Source organism: Chamaea fasciata, unplaced genomic scaffold (assembly GCF_029207755.1).
Source record: "Chamaea fasciata isolate MVZ Bird 193981 ecotype frontalis unplaced genomic scaffold, bChaFas1.0.hap1 SCAF_8, whole genome shotgun sequence".
In the NCBI taxonomy this organism is placed as follows: domain Eukaryota; kingdom Metazoa; phylum Chordata; class Aves; order Passeriformes; family Sylviidae; genus Chamaea; species Chamaea fasciata.
The window spans coordinates 35,347,681-35,361,873 of record NW_027094093.1 but is presented as its reverse complement, the minus strand read 5'-3'; the positions used below and the strand labels follow the sequence as shown (position 1 = coordinate 35,361,873).

At 39.5% G+C, this 14,193-nt stretch overlaps 1 protein-coding gene across 3 annotated transcripts in view; it reads right to left on the bottom strand.

Annotated features, from left to right (window-relative positions):
- The window catches only part of ARHGAP15 (Rho GTPase activating protein 15), a 324,791-nt gene that overhangs the window by 15,735 nt on the left and 294,863 nt on the right, over positions 1 to 14,193 (bottom strand). For all 3 annotated transcript variants that reach the window (XM_066190404.1, XM_066190406.1, XM_066190405.1), the window contains one exon: positions 7,619 to 7,724. In XM_066190404.1, coding sequence (XP_066046501.1) covers positions 7,619 to 7,724 — 106 coding nt within the window. The remainder of the gene's footprint in view (positions 1 to 7,618; positions 7,725 to 14,193) is intronic.

The following is a 14,193-nucleotide window of genomic DNA, read 5'->3' as shown; positions in this document are numbered from 1 at the left end:
ATCATGTATTTTATAGCTTATTTGGAAAAAAAAATTAGGGTCTGTTTTCCCATCAAAGTGCTGGGGGATTTACATGCCAAGCTCTCACTAGCCTTAATGAATTACCTGCATAAATTCCTTTTCAATCAATAGTAGAATAGATCCTATTGTGTTATATTAATTATTTTGCACAGAACCCTGACATTTTGGTCTTAAAGCCTTTTTTGTTTTGGTTTGTTTTGTTTAAGTTCCAATGAATATCTGAGAAACTTCAAGCAAATTATTTATTTCAAAACCTTAATTCTGAGAAAAATCACACATCTTTAGGCACAAAAACTAAAAGCGTTGCAATTTACCCTTTGATGACCTGATTGTGGACTTTAGTGTGTTAGGGCCCAATCTCCCCACATAAGAAAAGAAAAAAAAAGGGGAAAGAGCCATTGTAGTGAATTGAGAACTCCTAATTTTGGCCAAAAAAAAAAAAAAAAAAAAAAAAAAAAGGATTTGAGCTGGAAAGAACACTAAGCCCAAGCAATATTAAGAGGTTACAAAATCACATAAATTAACTCCGCCAGTGATATTTTGCTGAAGCTGGTGTGAGTGCAAACCAGAAGCAGGATCCTCATGTGGTCCTGATTAACTTAAGAGTCCTTAGCAGTAACCAGCCCTCCCTGGGATGTGCTGGCCAGATGCACACGTACACCCACAGCACATGGATGAGCCTTCAAAGGCTTGGGGGGCTCGGCTGGGGGACTGGGGCGCAAGCAAAGAGTGGAAGTGAGAAGTGTTGGCTGTGTCGTGGTGGGGAAGTGCCTCACCCTCTCCATTCCTCACTTTCTTTATCTACACAACTAGGATAATAAAACTTACTGACCTGAAAAGGAAGTTAGGGGATTTAATTAATGTTTGAAAAGCTTTTTTGAGATTGTTTGATATTGAGTAATGTGGGATGAACAATAGAAGCTCTTGGAAACAGGGCCTCTATCTATCAGGATTTGTGTACTGCACTCAGCACAATGGTGCCGTGCAGCCACAGAGTCAACTGTGTCATAAATATTTAAATTAAAACTATGTTAATTATTTTTATCATTCTGTTATTTGCTGATACACCAGTACTGTACTTGGTAGCATTGAAGAGTACTGAGTGCAATTATTTGCCTAACTGTTATGAAAATCAGGGTTTATATTTTTAAATGCAGTTGCAGAAATAGGAAGTAGATGGAAGCAAGGAGTGAGAATGTGGCTTTAATTACACATCATGCTTCTTGTTAAAAGAACTAAGCAGTAAGGTATTCTTTGGGGAAGAACTAAACTTTGTAAACTTTCTTATTCCTCAAAGAGTAGGATTTGGCATGACTGCAAAACCTTCAGTAGCAGGTCCCAACCCCAAAAATCAAAATGCACAAAGATGCTTCTGAGGGATTGGATTTTTTTTTCCCCCTTTAACCCAAAATTTACTATTATTCCTGTCCTGTGCACACTTGTGTCTGGTGCACTTTTTCTTGTGTCCGCTTACTTCCAAAGAGTGAGTTTAGTAAACTGATGTGTGCTTAACAGAGAGGAAAAGGGTTTAATTCTTCTCCTTCCCCCAAAAAGAGCCCTGGGAAGCTGTGGGAAGTGGGATGAGTGTTGGCATTGCTCCAGCTCCTTTGTAAAACACTTCCATAGCTGAAACTGAGAAAAGCACGTGCGCAAAAGCACTTCTCAGTATATATTTGCCCTTTTCAAGTTAAAATATGATTAAATCATTTCATATAAATCCTAAAATGGTAGTCAGGTATACCTGAGTCTTTTATGTAACTGCTCAGTCCACCTACTTGCGCCTCCTCACATTTCCAGTAGCTGCTCCCCCAAAGTTTGTACGAGCGCAGTTAAACTTTTCTCCCTGCTGCTGTCCCATGCCTGAAGACCAAAAGCTGCTCATGAGTTGCCTGCTTATAAAGAAAGGTCTTGATTCAAGAAATAATTTCAACAAATATTCTTTCTTGTGCCTTCATTTAAGCGCTTCTGCACCTTTCAAAATCTGGGCATTCCTCCTGAGGGAAAACTTAAGTGCCTGTTCCACATTTTGGGTTGTAGGTCTTCCACAGGTTCACCAAATTGATTTTTTTTTTTTTTTTTGTATAGTCCTCCATTCTGGGGATTGTTTTTAGTTTTCAGGAGCTTTTACGTTTCTTCTTATTATTATTCTTTTTCTTGATAGAAAACTTGCACGGTTCTTAGTGTAATCTGCTCTTTCGCTGTGTGAGAAAAGGGTTCTCCTGAGCCTACATTTATTACACGAGCCTGCCTGAAAACTGCTGATATGACACGTAGTTTAGCAAGTGAAAATCACATATGTTTGCTACATCTTTCCTCCACCAACTTTGGAGGAAAAAAAAAGTTTGCAGACATCTTCTGCTTAGCATTACTATATGCTGTACTTCAGCTTAATTTTCTGGTTTTCCCTCGGAATTCTGGGTGCTGCTGCTGGATTTGTCATCACATTGTCATTGTGTCCTGGTGTGAGGGCTACTGTGGGCTGCTGGCTGTGCATGGCTCTGCTCAATTTCTTTTTTTCCTTAGTTTTTAATAGGTAGAAACAAGTCTGTTTAGTTGCATACAGTTTGGAAAAACCTTGGTTTTTCAGAATGTTGCTGCCAAGAGTTGTGAGGTTTGAGATGGGGAGACTGTTCCTCCCTACTCTTTTCAAGATTGGATGTTTTTTTTCCTGTTCACTGACTTATGAACATGGAAGGAGGTTGTTTTTTTTTTTTTTTTTTTTTTTTTTTTTTTTTTTGTCAAAACAGCTGAAGATTAATAATTATGCCTTTTGTTGAATAATATATTCATATCAGCGGGTTTGTCTTAGATATATAGTTCTACCCTTGATGAGGAGCATTTTTCCAGTGAAATCAATACAAACAATTAGTAGTAAGAATGAAGAATTTGGGCAGAGGGGGAAGACAGTCAGGAAGGAAATCAACATCCTCCCTCTGAAGGGGCAGAAAGCCTGGGTGGCACCTGAAAATTACTTGCCATGCTATGTAGAGTATGGGAAAAAAAATGGAGCAAAATAAATAGAGTTTCTTAGATTCAAAGGTGAATTAAAACAAATCAGCTCCTGCCTGGACAAGCCAGCCAGATAGGGCACATTAACAGATCCACGTGATAAACCAAGAGGCAACTGCAGAGCTCCCCAGACAACTTGCCTGAAGTGCCTGCCAAGGAGGCAGATGCTGCTGCTGGAAGAATATCTTCCACAGTTGGGCATCTGGGTTCCGCACTTTCCACGGAAGGGAGAGGGATGGGAGCTGGCCCCTGCCTTCCCATTTAATTATTTCAGCATCCCTTTTATAGTTTTGTAAATAACACATATTATCTTGCCTTTGTGCAGGGAAATCAGGATCAAGGAGAGGGGTTTTTGCCTCTGACACATCCCCAGGCAGGGACATCCACACGGATGGGCACAGCCAGAACGGAGCTTGGCTGCCCTGTGCTCCAGCCTGGTCAGATGTGACACAGCTCGGGGTCTGGGAGGCGCAGAGCTGCCTTGTGGTGGCACGGAGCTCAACCTAATAAGCAGAGCAGGCTGAGATTCATTAATTTAACATTAATAAGCACAGCTTATGAGCTCAGGCACATTGCTGTATAATGCAGGCACACAGCTTCTGGAGCAGAGCGGCGTCCGCCCTCGCCAGCTCGGAGCACAGTGCTGAGGACCCAGCCAGGGTGCTCCTCCTCCCTGCTGCATTTAGCATGAGGGAGAAAAGAGAAGTTTTGTGGTCATTGGAGAAGCCTCTGTGCAAATAATAAAGAAAAACCTCCAGGTTTTTAGATTGTGTTGCTGGTTTATGCTGAGCCTTTAAGTCGTTTAAACTTCTCGTGCCTTGGTTTCCCAATAGGTGTGTAACAGCTACCTCAAGGTGTTGTGGTGAAAACAGGTCATAAAACACTGTGTAGAGTGAAATTCTTCTTCTGCCTAACTTGTATTACAATTCTGTGAGTAAATTATTGGGTACATACAATGGTTTCTCAGATAGGGATTTGTTGTGCTCAGTTCATGCTTGTGCAGAGTCAAGACAAGGTTTCTGCATCATTTGATGTTCTGTGTGTACCCAAAAAATGGCACCAGAAAGTTGCATCAGTTTTATCTCATACCTGTGAGTAGCTCACTTTGTTTGGGAGCAAAAGTCACTTGTGAATAAGGAAGAGGAAAGAGAGAAGAGCTGTGAAACTGGTGTATGAGGCAGAAATATATGGGCTGTACAGAGCAAGCAAATATTCTCTAAATATGTTTGAGTAGAACAGGCTGTTTTCTGTAGCCCTTTATTCAGGAAAATCTCTACTCAGGTTGGGTTTTTGTTGTTTCTTTCCTGTGTAAAGTCTATCTGCTCATCTTTGGGAAGAAGCACGAATAGCCTAATAGTAGTTGTGCTCAATTATTTCCAGCATGAGTCATAATAGAGCAATTCCTTATGGAATTAGACTGACAAGAGCTATGTGATATGTCTGTTCAGTCCCATATTTTGTCTATTTTGCTTTTAAGTAGAAGAGATTTCATGGAAAGATGAACAGGGACGTCAGTGGGTTGTGGTTTTTCCTATCAAACACAAAATCTTGAAAGAACAGGTACTGCAGCCCCAAGCTTTGCTTTTAATCCACCTCCTGTGGGCTGCATACTCTGCACTGTGACTTCTTGCAGCTTCAGAGAGCTTGGTTTAAGAGAGATATATGGCACCGATGTTAATCCCTGCTGCCAGGCCTTTCTCACAGACTCTCTCATCACCTGCTTTGTCTAGGTTTCTAAGGAGGACCCTTCTGAAGTGCATTTCTCACTGTTATTTCTGCTTGATCTGGACCTGCTCCTGCAGACTGGATTGCTGCAGAATGGCTTAGGATAAGGAAAAGGTTGGGTTCTCCTGCTGAGTGTCAGTGAGGCAGATGCTCTCATGTGCTGTGTAGAGGTCACAGGCTTAAATAGCCCCATGGTCCAGGTCTGTGTAGCCCTGCTCTGTCTGTCTGTATGACAGGAAAGAAAGGAGTAGGAGAAGGGTAGGAGAAAGAGGGGAATGCCATGGAAACAGCATAGCTGCAATCCCTCATCTTCTCCCCACCAGAACCCCCTTAAGACCAGTTCAACCCTGGGCAAGAACAGCCATCTCAGCCAGCAAATACAGAAACTGAAGTAATAAGGCTCAAATAAAATCAGTTTAGTTATTTTTCCAACAAACCAGCTTTTGAAACTCCTGTGATTTGCCCTGAGAAAGGCCTGAGAGGGGGTGGTGCAAGTCCGTGCTGAGGGACACTGACACTCCTCTGCTGAGGAGCATCCCCAAAATTAATATAATTCTACATTTTGTAACCTCTACAAACAAGTCGTGTTTCCTAGACTGACCCAAACAAATGCGCATTGTCTATATTTGCATAATATAAGCATCACATCATTACTGAAAATGTAAGTGCACTACTTCATTCTTGTTTATGGAGCCATGAGATCATTCACACTGACCCCTGTCTTTAGCATCAACAAGTTCAAGAGAACACATATGTTTTATTTTTAGGGGGGATTTTTTGTGCTTTCGATATCTATTCTACTGTTGCTTCCATATCAATGGAGCAAAGCTTATGGAATAGCCCTATCTTTTCCTGAGGATGTGTTTGAGGCAGAGAAGAAGATTGACCTTCTTCAGAGAGACTCAGACAATTACTCCCCTAATGCTTAAAACCTCAAATGGCTCCACTGTCATGTCTTCCTGCCTTCCATCACTCTGTGCCACTGTGTTGCCTCGGTGTACCTCTGCATTATGAATTATTGGTATTTTTTTCCCTCTATTTTAGCAGTTCTATTTTTCCTTTTTATTTTCTTTTCTCAAAAAACAAAACAAAACAAAACAAAAAAGAAACAAAAAAACCAAAACACCAGTGTGGGTCCAGTTTCACCAGTTATTCTACACATCCACAGCAGGAAACAATCGGTGTCCCAAATAGATTATGCTCTAAAAAGCCAAGGCAGACAAAGGAAGTATTATCATCATTTTGTAAACAAGGAACCAAGGCACAGGGAGATTAAATGATTTACCCAAGGTCACCCAGAACATCCGGTCAAAGCCAAGAACTGAACCCACGTCTCCTGAGTCTCAATCAAGTGATTTAACTATGAGATCAAAGACTTATTGTGTATACCTGATATCTCTCCCCTAAGACATGGCAACAAAACTTTTTCAGGTTAAGATCAATGCCACACAGAGAGCAGTAAATTTTGTATATGGCATATCAGTGCTGACAGCGTGTACCCACTCCTCGCACTCATGTTCTTCCCAGGAAATAATTTCCCTTATTATTCTTCCATTGCCAGTAATAAATTATCATCCTTCTCTAGATAACCTGCTGAAGGAGAGAATGTGTGCACACAGTACATCAAATGAACACACAGGAAACTGTTTTTCTGCAAGGCCAAACTCAGTCATTTTATGGACTGCTTAAAATCCTTCCATGCTTAATGAAATGGGGACATTCCCACAGCTATATGGACTTCATTTTGCCATTTCAGCTGGAAGCCACAAAACAAGATAAAGGATCTCCATCTCTTACATGCACATGCCAAGAAATCATCACTATAAAGGCATCATTCATTATAAGCTCAGAGTGGTCTTTGATTTGGAGCCTTTATCACTCCCTCACTGGGATCAGTATCTCATTCCTGGGATGAAATACTCCTCTGTGCCTTGATGGGGGCCCAGATCCTGATGTCCCTTCAGTTTTAGGGGTAGTTTGGCTGAAAAGGGACTGTAGAAAACAGCACGGGTAGTGCCAACATCAAGGAGGAATAGGGTCACATCTTCCTGCCTTTCACATATTCCCACCTTGAGGCCTCCCTGCTCATCCTGCAGGTCTAACAGCCCTAGTGGGTGTCTGAGTGAACCACGTGAGCTGTGCACACTTCTGCTGTTAATGCCATGAGGCACAAGAAGAAAACGTGACATCCTGGGTTGATTTTTTTGGGTTGACATCTCTTGCAAAAGCAGCTCAATAAGTGTGGAAACCACAGGAGAATGATGAGGGGCAACCTCACAGGGCTTTTTTTTCTGCCTCTGTGGTATCTCAGCAACACTAGGAGAGCAAAGTTGCACTTCCAAGTATCTCTTCAGCATTTCTTAGGGGTTCTGTGTTGTCACAAGCTCCTTCTGAGGGACAAGAGCACTTGCTGTGTTTTCCTGAGCGAGGCTGTTTGTGACCTTAACACAGCACAAGAGCAGTACAGGTGATGGAACAGCAGGGACCTCAGTGTTGAAAACATGATCATCCAAAAGGCCATTCCTGGAGCAGTTCAGCCAAACTGGGTGAATGCAATCTGGAACATGTTGCATTTGCCCAATTCAGTGCACCTGTAACATGGTAATCCCAATGTTTTTGACTGCATTGAAGGAAACAGGATTGTCCTGCTTTCTCCTTGAGTTAAAATTTGGGATTTTGATTAGACATCCTCATTTTTTGTGCGGGAATAGGATGTACATAGATACCATAAATCATGCTTAGTTTTGCCAAAGACTGTAATTACCTTTGGTATTTTGTATGACACTTCCAATAGGATTAGGACACCGCACACCGATTCCTTTTTTTAAAATTACTGATCTGTCAGTACCATGGTTCTACTTACTTCTGTAGATGTTCGAAAAGGATTTTCATTGTGTCATAGTTGGGTCTAGGGAGCTTCTTTACCAGGTTCCTTATAGATTTGATGCGAGTGGCATTGTTCTGGATTTCTTAGGGAAGAAAAAAGAAAATAAACACTTGAGTGCCACATTAAGACATTGCTTTGCACAGTGATGTAGCTGGTACCTTGTAAGTCATCATGAGTATGTGGTTAAAACCACAATATTTCACACCTTCTTTCACCTTAACAGAGAACAAAAGTAGTTTACAAAGATTAAAAATTCTCTGTTAATCTTGAGAAAGCATTTTCTGGTTCACAAAAAATAATTTTTTTACTTTTAACTTATTTTATTAGACTGGTAGACCATCTTCCGTGGATAAAATACCCCCAAGAACTGAGAGACCCACGTCTTAAATGGAATTATCCTTTGGAATTGCATTTGTCCAGTACTGCAGTTTCTGTGATAGGTGCACTTCCTAGGTAATTTTTTTAATTCATTATAATTAAAACCAGTATATTTATGAATCTCTGTCTATAACATCCCATTTTATTTGGAAATAAAAAAATTGCTATTGTTTTTAATAGTTCATCCTTGTGAAAAACTATTTCAAAAAACTATTCCACTCCAGGTATTTTCTCATACCTATAACAACCCACAACTGGAATTTCTGCAGGAAAAAAAAAAAAAAGGTGTTTCGAACTTAAAATTAGTAATAAAGAATGCAGCTCTAAGGGCTTTAATCTCACCTTTGGGGTGATAAGAACAGTTCTGCCACTTCTGTTGAGGTATACCTTCCTGTTTCACTATGATTCATAGTTTTGTGGGAAAGGTTTGGCTGATATTTTCATTGATTTGTCTAAGATGTTGCAACTAAAGGAAAGCCATGTACAACTGTGCTTTCATTTAGGAACAGATTAGATAAGGTACCAGTAGGTCTGACGTAGGGAAAACATCTTGCATGTTACATGCCCCAGATAACCTGAGAACACTTTTCTGATCTTATCATCTATGATTTAATTATCACCTATCATTCTTTGTATATGTTCCTATTTAATATTCATATTACCCTAGCACTCAGAGATCTCAATCAGGATTAACTCCCAGTTTCAGTAGGTGCTGCATAAGCATACGTGGTGATTAGTGACTTGATTTAAAGGTTGCACCAAAAAAAAAGTTTCAAGCTAAAATTTTCCTGCAATCAAGCTTAATTTAAAAAATAAAATCACTAGGATAATATTCCTTCCTCAGCATGTGTTGTCAATTCCTGTTGAGATTAATACTTCATACCCACAGATATAGATGTTTATATTGAAATTGTTTTTAATTTCAACAATCATATAGACATGGAAGACAAAGACCTAAAAGTAGGCAGTGCATAGGTATCAGTTTCCAGTAAAAAAAATCCCAAACTTTCTCATGGACTTATTCTATGGGAAGTCAAGCAGTTGACCGTAGTGATAATGAAGTTGAACACAAATGATGAGCACACTTTCTGTGCATTTCTCTCTTGTTTGCCCTACAAAAAACCTTAACTTCTAAACAGCACAACCTCCCCCAGCCTTGCAGTGCAGTCATCCCTTGATATTTTCTGCCATAAGCCATTACTACTGCTCAGTTTTGTTCTGTGGGTGAACTGCCCAGTGGAAATAGGTCTGAAACTACAAACAAAAATGGTAAGAAGTTTGCAGAAGTTAATTATAGCAAGAGGGTGAAAATTCTCTGGGCTTTTTATTTGTGCTTCTTGGTGTGCGTAAATAAAATTACGAGATTATTTGGTTTTGAAAAATCCCCCAAGATCATCGAGTCCAACCTTTACCACAGCACTACCAAGTTCATCACCAAACCATGTCCTGCAGTGCCACATCCACATGGCTTTTCAGTCTCTCCAGGGATGGTGACTCACCCACTGCTCTGGGCAGACTGTTCCAATGCTTAGCAATCCCTTTAATGAAGAAATTTTTCCTAATACCCAACCTAAACCTCTCCTAGCATTAATTGAGGCCATTTCCTTTCAATCTGTGACTTATTACCTGGCAGAAGAGACCAACCTCTACCCTGCTGCAACCTTCTGTCAGGTTGTTGCAGAGGGGGACTAGGGTCTCTCCTTAGTCTCCATTTCTCCAGGATAAACACATCCAGCTCCCTCAGCTGCTCCTCGCCAGCCTGGAGCTCCCGACCCTTCCCCAGCTCCATTGCCCTTCCCTGGGCATGCTGTGAAAGGACAAGACATGCCATGATCTCACTAGATCAGTTATATTTATATTGGGGCTGCCTTGCATCTCCACAGCTTCACGAATAAAGTTTCTCAAGTAGCTCAATTTTTAATTCTGGGGTGTTTTTTATTTGTTTTGTTTTGTTTTGCTTGTTTTTCTTTCCTGAGAGTTCAATGGGCATGAGTGGAACTGGGACACTGAGGCAGGGGCAAGCTCAGTGGAAGGAAAGGCTCACTCTTTGTTGCAGAATATTTACAAGGAAGTGTTGTACAGTAAAACTTTATCGTGTTCTCTTGATGTCAGTGTCTCTGCTCTGTGCTGTTTAACACAGATACCAGATAGGGAACCACGTCCCTGAACCCTCTGCTGCTCACAGAGGCTGCAATTCTTTGTGAGATGTATATGTAAAAGAGATAAAATAGTTCCCCTCCCCAATATTAATTTATAAAAAAAATTATTTATTTATCTATTGAGAGAATGGCAAAGGTAGAAAGCTTTGTTTTAGAGCTTACATTACTAATGTCATCAGAATTGGAATATAGGGGATATTTGGGTAGGCAATAAAGCACAAAAAACCATAGATATTTTGAACAAAATTATGTTGTGCATCGGTCTATTCATTAATTGTTAGTCTATTGTAAAAGAAGAAAAAAAAACAGGCAACATGTGGTAACTTTAGTCAGCATTTCTGAACTGGGAATGATAAACACCTCTGCCTGGCTCTGGCATTTATCAGTACTGAGATATTATTACCACATAGAGTCACAGCATGGTTACTGTTATCATCAAAAAAAAAGAGCCAGCTAATCTTAATGGTTTGTAAAGCCGTTACCTGCACTGGTCTGACATTTATCATGATCATTTTACCACATGAGTCCTACATTGCAAAGGTATTTTATCTGGAAGGGACATCACTATGAATTATTATTTGCAGCTAGGTAGAAAATTGTATGTTGTAGATACCTTTTCTCATTATAAATCACAGTCACATTTCACCATTTCCCACACAAAGCTGCTGAGCCCAGGCTTTTTGCCGTAACACTTATTCTTGCTCCCTTTTATAGTTCCATGAAAATATTGGGTACTCTTTCATTAAAATGGTTGATATCGGTGAGTTTTTTTTTTCAAATGCTCTATACAGGCTTGATTTTTCTCTAGTATAAAAGAATTTGTTTTTCCACTTGAGAAGCTGAAGAGGATAAACTGTTCATTTTTTTTATTAAAGCTTACTCTCGCTTCAGTTTTTGTGGCTGGGCTTGTCTTTACTCTTGACCTTGTTGATGGAATATTTAACAGATCAGATGCAAGATCTTATGTTCCATTTGCAATACCTATGTATTTGCTTTATTTCTGTAATTCCTTCAGTTCCACATTCCTAGAAATTTTTCTCTGTCAGATCCCTGAGTAGAAAGGTTTTCTTAATTTTTTTTTTTTTTTTTAGATCTTTCTCTTTACCTTGCTCAAGTGGAGGGAAGAAATCCTTAAACATGGATTTTTACAAATGGGTGGGGAAAAAGTTATCCCCCTTCACTCTGCTGTATCATGAAGCCCAGCAGTGCAGGGTGAAAAGGAAGGAAAACAGTCTGAACAGCTGTTAAATTCTCCAGCTAAGTCTAGAAAAGGAAGCAGAGCAGTTGTGATAAAAATAAACAATATTTGGTTTAATTACATTCTTTTTATTGTAAGATTTGGTGAAAATCTAAGGGGAAAAAAATCATTTTGGAAAGTTAAATTCTCTTTTCCCCAGGAAAATTTTGGAAGGGCATGTCATCATAATCACATATATCAAATAAAGAATGAGAGGAGGGCTAATCCTCTTTGCATTTCTGGGGGAAATTTTGGGAGATGTAGGGGATAATTTCAGCAGATCAGGATACTCTGAAGTGAATCACAGATGGTTTTGCCGTGTAAAGGAATCATAGAAAATATTTTTAGAATTTGGGTTACTGTCTTTAAAAATAGGGCTGGCTCCCTTTAACAGAGCAAAACCGTGGGGATGCTCTCTTGTTTATATCTAAATGAAGAATGCATTGAAAAAAACCCCCATCTTACTATTATATAAGCCCTTTTGTAAATGAGCTTTGGATAAACATTTGGGCACAGAAGAAAACATGACGTGTCTCTAACATTAACAGTGGCTGGGTAAAAATGAATGAAGAAAGTAACCTTTAGCACTCGTGTCCATAAAGAATACTTAAGTGAATCCCACTGAATCTTTCTTTTAATCATTAATTTTAAATGGACATAGATGTTTACAACAAGCCACTTTGTTTCAGAACAGGAAGTCCAGGGTTTATCTCCAATAACTCACGTTGGCTAGGAAGGGATGGATGTCTCTAACCTGACATGCATTCATTATTTTGTAAGGTACTGGGGTCTGACCCGTGACCCTCCTCAGACCTGCTGCATTATTCATGTCTGATTTACTTTGTATAGTTTCACTATAGTGCCCATTTCCCTTTTTCCAGGCATTTCGGTGGCTTGTGCATGTTTAATGTTAAATGGCATTTATGCTTCACATTAATGCCTAATTTTATCACAAGCTATGGTTTCTTTTTATGCTTTCGAGCCTCACGGCTGAACTGCTGAAAAAAACCCAGTGATTTATGATCCTGAATAAAATATCAAACTATTGATCTGCCACCTTTTGCTGTTGTTGGCTTTTTAGGCATGGTTTTCCCTGATTTTCTTACAGGCTCTTCTCACCTTGTTCTGTTTTTTTGGATAAGATTTCTGCTGTGGTTAAAACGTCACACACTGTTGCTACAGCAAAATCTGCCTGCCAAGAGTTTTTCCAACAATTCTCAACTGATTCGGCTGCCGAGAGAAAGACGGGTCTTGTCTGGGGTCTTTTTATTCCTTTTTTTTTTTTTTTCTTTTTTTCTTTTTTTGGTTGTTTATTTCATTCCTTTGATTTTTTTTTTTTTTTAAATCAGAACCGGGTGGTTTAGGTGGATTTTCTAGTGTTAATGAAATTGTGAGACTTATGGCGCTGGCTACAGCCAGCCGGAGTGTGGGCAGACGCTCTGTGAGCTTCCCCACTGTGCTGCTGTGCAAGCATCCCCGCTGTTATGTTTGCTATAGTTTTAATGTCTGTGAAAAATTCCTGATGCAACTAAATTATGTTCTGCCCTCTTGTTTGTATAAATAAACACCCGACTTAGCCAATTCATCTCGCTCTTGCCCATTTTAGAAAGCTTGCTCTGTCACACAATGCTTAACCCCAGTCCTTGATAGCTTTGGTGTTATCAGGGAATGAAAACTTGCTTAAAAGAGAGTACTCTGTTGGCTTAATTTTTTTTTTTTTCCAGACACATCAACTGCCCAAAACTCTGCTTTTGTTTGGTAAGTCTTCATATTCTGGAAGTCATGCTGGCTAAGATACACAGGTTTTAATGTATTAATATATAAATCACTTATTCTTACCACTTTTAATGTCAGGATATTTTAATGTTACTGCATGCAACATAAAAGTCCCAATTTTAATCACTCACAGTATACTGTGGCAATCCTCTATTGCAGATATATTGTAAAATATTTTCTTGTTTTTTAAAAAAAATCTATAAGAAGTGTTGAAACTAACTAATATTAGCTATAAAGAAAATAAGCAATTTGTGATCCGAATTGATTTACTTTTTATTCATGCTTCAGAATTAGTTGTTGCAAAAGAAAATGAGAATTGTGTGAAATCGCTCTATCTGGGCAATTGATAAATTCATCCTGTGTAATATAAAGTGGAATTTGCAATGAATATTCATACAACTTTTTGCAATCCACTAGCAAGACCCAAGACAATGAGTTTGCAACTCACTCCCATTTAACAAAAATATATGTGGAATTAATGGGAAGAAGCAGCACTTAGAAAAGTTAAACTTTAATGTATCGAACTCCAGGTGCCAGAGTTTGAGAGAAATAACCAATAATAGTCATTTTTTACATATTTGATGGGACTGATTATGCAATGTGCAACTCTAAATGGCTTATAGCACATTGTAGCATGGTTCCATCCCATTGGCTACAGTAGGGTGCAGGCAGATGGATGACAGTGACAAGGAGAGAAGTGCTTTTGCTTAGCCGTGCGTTAAGATGCCATCCAGAAGCTCTGTGCACTGCAGACACTTCATTAGGATGCCAGGATAATGGTAAACTACCACTCAGAGTGACACCCCATTTCCTGCTTACTGAGCTCTCCAACCTCGGCAGATGTCAACAATCTCACAGTGCTACAGAGCAGACCTAACTTTCCAGGCACTTTGACTCCAATTTTTTTCCCTTAACAGTGCCATACATTACATGCAATATGTAACAGCAAGTACCAAACAGAAAACAAAATTTGCTGCCCTAATTATAACAAAGCAGCATCT